This window comes from Coloeus monedula (genome assembly GCF_965178545.1).
Source record: "Coloeus monedula genome assembly, chromosome: Z".
Taxonomy (NCBI): domain Eukaryota; kingdom Metazoa; phylum Chordata; class Aves; order Passeriformes; family Corvidae; genus Coloeus; species Coloeus monedula.
In genome coordinates, this window is record NC_138822.1 from 64,385,019 (window position 1) to 64,394,677 (window position 9,659).

A 9,659-nucleotide genomic window follows, 5' to 3' on the forward strand; every position below is an offset into this window, starting at 1 on the left:
CGGCCTCTCTAAGCAATCTGTTCCAGTACTCTGTCACTCTCACAGTAAAGAACTGCAGAATCACAGGATAGCCTGGGTTGGAATAGACCTTAAATATAATCTAATTCCAAGCCTCCTGCTGTGTGCAGGGACACCTTTCACCAGCCCAGGCTGCTCAGAGCACCATCCAACCAGACCTTGAACACTTCCAGGCATGGGGCAGCCATATATCCTCTGAGCAACCTGTTTTAGTGCCTCACAACCCTCACAGTAAATAATTTTTTCCTAATATCTAATCTAAACTTACTCTCTTCCAATTTGAAACCACTGATGTGCCAAAGAATCATATTCCCCGCCTTTGTCAGGTTGGCAGTGAGAGTGTACTAGTGTTTGTAGTGCTCCAGGAGAACAGCTGGAGGAATTTGTGGGCTGGAGCTCTCTGTCCCAGGCATATGCTTCCCCGAAAGTTTTCTGTTTCTGAGTAGCCACTGTGTGTGGGCAGCACATCAGACACTGCTGTTGATGCTTCTGAATGATCCTGAGACACAGTCATCTCCTGAAGCAACCCATCTGTGCTGAGGCCTTCAAGTATCACATCACTGACCAAAAGAGCTAAAGAGGCTATTTCTGCATTTGATAGATATCATTGTCTGACTCATGCCCATAACCATGTTCTCACATCTTCTAAGCTGAGAAGTCAGATGTATGCTTTGGCATATTTTTAACATTACAATTTTGAAATAAAGTAGAGATGTCAGGAAAATTGGATGTTCAGCTATTCATATTCTTCCCAGAAGCTAAATTGTCAGTGACTGAGAGCAGTACAGCCCTGATATAAGCTGATGGTCCTGCACAGTTCATATCCTGCACTGCACAGGATACATGCATTTCTCACCTTGCCTTGCAAAAAGTACAAGCTTGGGGTAGCCACAGAATCATAGAATGGCTTCAGCTGGAAGGGTCCACAAAGATAATCTAGTTCCAACCCCCCTACCATGGGCAGCAACACCTCCCACCCGCTTGATCAGAGCCTCATCCAGCCCTGCCCTGAACACTTCCAGGGATGGGACATTGGCAACTTCTCTGGGTGACTGGTTCAAGTGTCTCACCACCCTCACAGAAAAGAATTTCTTCTTAATATCTAACCTAAGCCTGCTCTTTGCACTTTAAAGCCATTACCCCGTGTCCTATCACTACTTGCCCGTGTAAAAAGTCCCTCTCCAGCTTTCTTGTAGGCCCCTTTAGGTTCTGGAAGTCTGCTGCCCATTGTAGGTATCTCCATTTAGGGTTTTCTTTGAATTTTCCATGTTTCACCTGATTGCATTTTTTAGGCACTTCTGATACCTGCTTAGCTTCTATGTGTTTTCTGTAGTATCTGCTTTAAAACATTTTCTTTGTCCCATTTGCACATATATGTCTTATTTTGCCAGGGTACTAATATTCTTTTGTTCTGGTTGTTAACTACCTTTTCTTATTTGCAGTCAATTTTTATTTTTTCTTTTAATCTGGCACTGCCTTTTCCTTTCATTTATTTACAAAGCATCTTCTCTTTCCATTAGACGTCTGTCTCTCCCTTAACTTCTGAGCTGAGCAGACACATGTGGACCGTATCTTTTGCTGACTGTAGAAATACGTATGAGATGACTACTGGCTGTGGTTTTAGTGGGCCACCAACAGATAGGGAAATGTAAACCCTCAGCTGAAATCCTTTTGATGCTGGGTTGAGATTGCAGTAAGAGCGAGAGGCTCGAATATCCAGCAGAGGGAGTGATCTCCTCAGCCAATACCCCTCTGATCGGGTTGTCTTGACTCCAGCCTCAAGGAAAGAGCATCAGCATGCCAGCAGCAGCACGAGAGTGAAGCTTGTGAGATGTGCAAAAAGAGATCCCTAAAACACATTATGTAAACTACCTAACCAGAAAGAAATATCTTGAAATGGCTGTAATTTTTATCTAACTACTAAAAAGTTTGAAGAATTTAGGAGGTAAAACTCAAAAATAATGATTAGCTGGTGTGGTGGTTTAACCTCAGTGGACAGCTAAGTACTACACAGCTGCTTGCTCACTCCTTGCTCCCCATTCCCCTGGTGGGGAGGAAAATCAGAATAAAAGAAAAGTAAGCTTGTGCTATGACATAAGAACAGTTTAATAATTAAAACAAAATAAAATATTATTGCACTACAACTACTGCTTCTGCTACAACTACTACTACTTCTTATACTACTACTACTACTAATAGTAGTAATAATAATGATGATGATGATGAAAAGAAGAGAGAGTAATAAAGCCCAAAAGGAACAAGTGACACACAATATGCAAAGTCTCACCACCTGCTGACCAATGCCCAGCCCAACCCCCAGCAGCAGCCAGCCACTCCTGACCACCTCCCTCCAGTTTACGTTCTGGCCATGATGTTCTGTGGTGTGGAACATCCCTGTGGCCTGTTCAGGTCAGCTCTCCTGGCCATGCTCCCTCCCAGTGTCTCTCGCATGTGTTCACTGACAGGGAATGGGACACTGAGAGGTCCTTGGCTTAGGGTGAGCACTGCTCAGCAACAACTAAAACATCAGTGTGCTACCAGCATTACTCTTGTGCTGAACCTAAAACACAGTACTGTACCAGTGACGACAAAAAAAATTCTATCCCAGCCAAACTCCAGCTAACTAGAAGTGTGAGATATTAGTCAGGAAATAATTTTAACCAGTGCTGGTGATATTTGTCTTAATGATTGCCACAAATCAAATATTGATGAAATGATATTAAGTCTGTAATATGGGAATTTAATAGCTGGAACATGTAATTTATCACATCAGCTCATTAAAGCATAAACTGAAATGCTATCTCTTTCTGCTGAAATGCTACCTCTGTTAGTTGAAATTCTTATTGGTTAACAAAAGTTTTTCCACTAGCTATGAAAATTATGTAAACAAATGATAAAAACAAACAACTCATAAAAGCTGACCTATTAATTCACTGGTAATGCCTGGAACTTTTTGAATCTCAGTTTGATCAGTATGTACTGGGCAAGTAGCAAGGTAAAAACCTCCGGATGTTTTTCCAGAATGTTTGTTATTAATGACTCCAAGGATTTTCCTGAGGTAACTTCCTGGGAATGAATGGAAAAGTCAAGTTGATTTATCCATGAGCTGTCAACATTTTGAAAGCAGTCATTGATCTCTAGGTGTAATGAGCACTAAGAAAGGTGTTGACTGTACTGAAGTATTTAGCTATTGCTTTGTCTCAGTTTTTACTGGAAGCAGAGAAGGGTGAATAGACATGAGACACAGACAAAGTGGACTGACCTGAATAACAACACAGCAAATAAATTGACCCAAATCAGCTTTCTATCATGTTTGCTATCTTCTCTTCCTTCCATAATTTACCAAAATTAATTTTTGGTTCTATAAAAAATAAGGCTGCTGAGTAATAATCCTTTAGTACATATAGATTAGAAACAAAATTAATGGACTTGGTTATTATGAGCTAAAAAATAATTATTCAAACTGGTTTTGGAGAGGTAAGTGTCAAGATTCAAAAAAAGAGTCAATGTTAGAAACAATACCAACTTGTTAATGATTCAAATAACATTTTATTGTATGGATTGCCAATGTTCTAGGATGCCATTTTAGATCAAAACACAACATAAAAGGAAATTGTGGAACAGTGTGTCATTTTCAAAAAGCATAGTGTAGCAAAGTTTATTAACAATAGGGCATACTATGTAACAACCTAAACCACACCTAGTGGAGCTCTGGGTAAGTAATCCAGTCTGTAGTATGTATAGATTGATTGAAACTTGGGTGAAGTAAGGAGGTTTAGTCTTGTTGATCTTTAGGTCATGCCAAATGCCAAAGTCATATTTACCTAGACTGTTGTCCCTGGGATAGGTAGTAAAAGGATATTTTGTTCAAATGGAGAAAGGATTACTTTGTTCTGATAGTGTTTTTTCAATTTACCAAAACCGTGTTATAAAGTGTGCACAACAACTACTCATTTAATACTTGGAAATACTTCTAGAATTCAACAGAAAGCAGATGCAACCCCCCAGCAAATTTATCTGGAAATTATCAACATTGCCTACTTGCCGTGTTTTTGTTCAGCACCTGTCACCATAGAACTCAGCATGGCTTTGGTCATTAGAAGCTACTTTAAGAATATCTAGTATTAAAATTCAAAGGGAGAATACAGAAGTATCTTGCTCACCATAATTATTTGCAAAATATTTTGGTAATTTTGCAGTAGCCACAACTGAGGCAGGGAGGCCTTCATTCCACATCAAGACAGAATGTTTCTCTTAAAAATCTCATCTGAAACTGTGAACCATCAGTGAGTAATATAGGTATTGTCATCTAATAAAATAGGAACATTATATCAAGTGATGAACACCTGTGACTTATTTTCACTGTCTGTTGAACTCTGAAAATAAGGCTGAGATTTAGTGGTTTGATAACATTAGCCAAATTTGTATTCTCCTCAGAAAGTGAGGTGGTACTAGGTAATGTTCTCCTTAATTTCTTTTGTTGATTAGAATACCTATAATCTAGATCTAAACAGAAAACCAAAATTTCAAAAGATAAGGGAAATTGAAGTTGTTAGCAGTGAAAAGCAATAAAACTGAGGTACTAAGAGGTGGCAAAGGCTGTATACACTGGAACTCTCAAAAGGATACGATGATTAACATGAAGATTTCTGCATTATACCATTGGGTCTGGACAATATGTAGCATTCACAAAAAACCCTGAAATACTGGCAGAAAGATGGGTGGGTGATGTAGCTATTTTTGACTCTACCTGCTGCAATTATTTTGATATAGAATTAAGGAAAGCAATTCTTTTGATTTATTCTGATACAAATATGGGGTTTAGAAGATGTAATAGGATATTAATATATGAAGGAATGTTTCTGTCAGATTGAGTGTTTGGAAGTGTTTTGGCAGCAGGTGTCATTCTAAGGATATTTTCTAGATTTGATATGGTTTCTTCTTTTTTTTGTAAGGGAAGAGGGGGAGCAGGTTTCTGAGGGAGGGTTTGATACTTATCTTAGGCTAAATGATATGATCAGAAAAAAAATTAAACAGTGCTTCAGAAGACTGCTCTTCTTTAAAAATAGATATAAACAGACTGCAGAGACCATCCCAATGCTGTGATGTAAGTGGCTTAAGTATATACAAGGACAAGATCAAGACAGAGACTTTATTCAGACATGTAGCTATACTTACTTATTTCATCTTCATATACAAGGATATTTTAACAAACTGTATGAATTTTCACTGATTTTTGATCCTCAAAACCCTCTTCTGCAGTGTCACCACAAGGTCAATTAATTTTTAAATAATTGTGTAATGAAATACAGGTTTTTTAGTGTGAGATATATCAATGACAATCATATATGTTAATTCCCATCGTTTTCTCACCATCAAACTGTCTCCAAAACATCCTCCAAAATGCATAGTGCACTTGGCATTGTTTATATGCTAGGGATACTTTTACCAAGGAAAATAGTGTATGTTGGAGAAGACTGCTAATGAAAATTGACTAAAAAGCATATATTCGACTTCTGTATCTTTTCAAAAGGAAATAAAAATACATGATTTGTGAAATGATTAACTTATTGCTTTTCAGTTTTTTCCTCCCCTGGGAATTAATACCATATTGATTGTTAAATACTTTTGTCAGAATCTACTGAAAGAAATTGGAAAACCTAGTATTTATAATTAGGTCTTCCCAAGTGCAACAAGTACTAGTAAAAATTGGTATTTTCAGAAGTGTTATTTCCCTATTAGATCTTTCTGAAGTGCCTTCCATGCTCTGTCAAGCATTGTTCTAGATAGTTACCTAAAGTATATTTAGTGGATTTGGTTAGAGTTTCTGTAGTCATCATGTAATAGTATATAGTATGGTATAATAGTATGGTAAAATTAGCTGTAAGCTCAATACCAGTAGTATTTACCTTGAGAAGAACTTGTAGTAGCTTAAAAGGAAGAAGATGGATATTATTGCTTTGTATCATACAGCCGTAGAATCATTATTAAGGTTGGAAAAGACATCCAAGATCATTGAGCCCAACTTTTGACTGAGCATCACCATATCAAATAAACCATAGCACCACATGCTATGTGGGGACTCCATCACTTATCTGGGCAGACTGGTTCAATGCTTCACAAGCGAAGAAATTATTGCTGAAAAAGATGTTGACTTTTATGTCAATTTAAAAAATTTATTTAGTGCCCATAAGCACACTGCCAGTAGGAGTATCATGTGGTAGCAATATGTTTGCAAAGTACAGTAATTGTATGGTTTCTAAAAGCTCTAAGGGAGCAATGTTTAAGAAAGTAAGGTCCAATAATGAGAAACAATGAAAGAAATAATCAATGTGTGAATATACGCTTAAAAAATATTAGCACATATAGATATCAGTTAAACAAAAATCTTGCATTCATTGAAAAGATGTGATAAGGCTTGGCAGTCCTTTTCACAATTTGTTCAAAAAGTCACCTCTCACCTTCTTCTAGACCGGGCAGTATCTTTCAGGAAAATATACTGTCCAGGTCATACTGAGATTCTTTCTATAGGCTGTTAAATGTTATGTCTTGCTCTAAACTATAGGGGTATACGAAACTTGGCCTGAAAATCAAGAACTGTCCACTCAAAGCAGGATCGATTTAAGAACCAGTATTTACCAGGGTAAATGCTTCTGCTGAGCTGTGTGACTGTGGCTAGATTGTCAAAGGTTCCTGAGTGTTGCTGTTATCCCCAGAGAATGGTGAATCACGACATAGGTCCAGGTTAAAAGATATGGCCAAAGCAGAGCTAAAACCTCATTTAATGAATTTCTCCTCTTTTATAGCATAGTTCGCAATAAAGAAATTACATGATTGACTTATTCACTCACCACCTCTCAAGGTGATAGGCCGAGCAGTAAGACACCCATTTCCAAATATTATTCTCACAAGACTGAAAACAATTCTAGTGTTCTGGCAACAATAGCAGGTGTAGAAATAGTTCACGTTCTTACAAACTGTTGTCCATCCAGTTCTCACGAGAACGAAAGCTCTCACAGAGAAACTGTGAGAAGCTGGATTTCTCTGTTTCTCAGCTAAAGCCTGAGAAAGGAAAAACTTCACAAACTGCAGAGCTGGAAAATTTCTCTGCTCCTGCCTTTTAGCATCCAAACCTGAGTTTCTTGAAAGTTGTCATGATGATTGCTAGGACTGATGCTGAATGGTGGAGTCTGCAGAGACATGTATACTTGAGGGTTTCCTAAGCACCACTGCAACAGGCTTTCACTTTGAATTGTGGTTTACATTTCTGTTATTTTAATTTGTTTAAAAGTTATCATTATTTATAAAATGCATTTATAGGAAATAGTGCATTCAGTTTATCTAGACCATTTAGGTGAGGCCATGTGTTTTGGACTGATTATTGCCAGAATTTACCCTGTGGCATGACAAGTGCTTTCAGATGTTAGACATCAAAAATATAAAAAACTTGAAGAATAACTCTTCTTCTGACACCTCTAAATATCTAGTGTGTCTCTTTAAATACAAACTGTAATGTGTCTTGGTACTGGGTGCCCCAATTGTGTATTTATTAAGTTTTACTGGCTCTGACTGATCTCCTGTGTAAAGTAGATACGGATCCGAGTGGACTGTGATTGCCCTCTCCAGCATGTCTGCCATAACTTTAGAATTTACATGCATCACACTAGACAAACAGAACAAATAAACACACAACTCTTTGATTATTAGGTTTTCAATACTATCCAGAAGTCTCAGATTTTTCTGTGAATAGAAAAAACCATGATGAGCCATCAGTAGTGTGCAATGAACCTCTTTCATTCCAGACTACTGCTGAGGGAAAATAACTAAATGTGGATGTCCCTTTTCTTCAATAAAACTAAACCAAGTGGCTACCAGGAAAGGCAATGGCTTTTATGGGTTGTCTAAGAGCACTTCATGGCCCAAAACAGGTAGCACCACAACCATAGTTGTTTTTTAAGGGCTAGATACTGGCCATCCTTTTCCTCATTTTGAAGGCATGCAGGAGAACACTGAGCCATAAGTTGTCAAACAGAGCTCCTTCTCAAAATTCTAGAATTGGTATGGAAATCACAGGTCTCTTCTGGGCTGCTTTTATTGCAAAAATATTTCTGATTTTCAGTGAGATATTCCAATTCTCTTTCTTATTCTGAAACCTAATGAGAGGCTCATACTTCTTCATGGATATAAAGATGTATTTGTATTCATCTTTGGCTGAATGTGCTTGCCTTTTGGCTGCTCCTTCCCCACATGTAGAAGTCAACTACCTGAATAAAGAACAACACAGACAAGAAGGGGATGAGGACACTGAGAAAGAGTGGAAGCAATAATACTGCAGCTTGGAATGAAGAGGCACAGAGGAGGTACCTCTCTTACAGTGCACCCAAGAAGACTTCTTGAAGTTGTCAGCTGTCTTATGGATTTGAATGTGTAGCTAAATGCTGATATTAATGCAAATTAATGCAAATTTAACATGAATATTCTTAAAAGCTTGTGCTGGCCTTTCCCCACTTCTTTGGAGAATTCAAATCCCAGGGCACAGCATATGAAAGACTGGAGAAAAAAATCAGTTTGATAATTTCTTTAATATAATTTAAACTTTTGGTCTGGTACCATGTTGTGTTAGGGATGAGTGCACTGCTTATTGCTCTTTTGGAACCTGGCTTGGATTACACTGAGACCTAACCCTTCTTGCGTTCCAGTAGAGTAGTATCAGTAATCAAAAGAGAAGGATGGTAAAAACTGAAGAAGCACATATGTGTTGGGGCCCTCCCCCCTCCCGTGGGCTCCTGGCAGAGGGGCCCTGGGGGGAGGTACGGGGTTTCCCTGCCCCTGCTCAGCCTCGTTCCCCACTGGTTGTTTTGTGTTTCCCTGCGCGGGAAAGGACCCTCGGGTCCCGTGACTGAGCAGTTCCTCGGCAGAGCCCCGGCCATGCGGCTGGGGAAATAAACATCTCTGAAACATCTATCAAGAATCGGTTCATATATATTTCTTTTCTACGGGCCTCCTTGATTGATACGCGTGTTACAGAATCCGCACTGTAACTAATGGTAGAGAATTGCGAGCAGAACTATCCCCGATCCCTGATTTGTGAGTAAACTCTAGAAACTCTGGATTTCTCTTCTTGTTTTTGTTTTGCTGTTCCATATCTAAATTATGGAGGAACTGTGGAAAGACTCTTGGCTCTCAGAGCCACACATGGACATTTATCTTAAACTTGAAAAGATTCTTGAACAACAATTTGTAAATTTTAACTTAATTCAAGCTCAAAAGGAATTGAAACACTTCCTGGCATGGTTGTTTAAGAACTTTTTCCATGTTGCTTGGGATTTAATTCTTACCAAAGACTTTTGGAAGACTGTTTAGACAGTTAATTTCTGAGTTAATATATATGCCCATGGAAGAATATTTTCGTGAATATTATTTAATTACCGAGACTGTTGAGCAATGTCAGCTGTGTCCTGGTGAAGGGAAGCCTGGCTCAGGGACCGTGCGGCCCAGGCCACGTGCACCGAGCGCTCTGCGAGCAGCAGCGAGGCAGTTCCCGCGTGTGGGCAGAGCCACGCGAGCCGCAGTGTCGGTGGCGGAGCGAGGCGCGGCGGGAGCAGCGGGACCCGGCGGTGCCCGCCCGGCCCCGTGCAGAG

The 9,659-nt window shown here is 39.1% G+C and overlaps 1 protein-coding gene across 1 annotated transcript in view; it reads right to left on the reverse strand.

Moving 5' to 3' along the window:
* RNF180 (ring finger protein 180) overlaps positions 1–1,246 on the reverse strand; it is a gene marked incomplete at both ends in the record, with an annotated part of 84,218 nt that extends 82,972 nt beyond the window's left edge. The window contains 1 exon segment of the mRNA XM_082301693.1: positions 1,181–1,246. Within this exon segment, the coding sequence (XP_082157819.1) occupies positions 1,181–1,246 (66 nt within the window).
* Between the last annotated feature and the right edge of the window lie 8,413 nt (positions 1,247–9,659).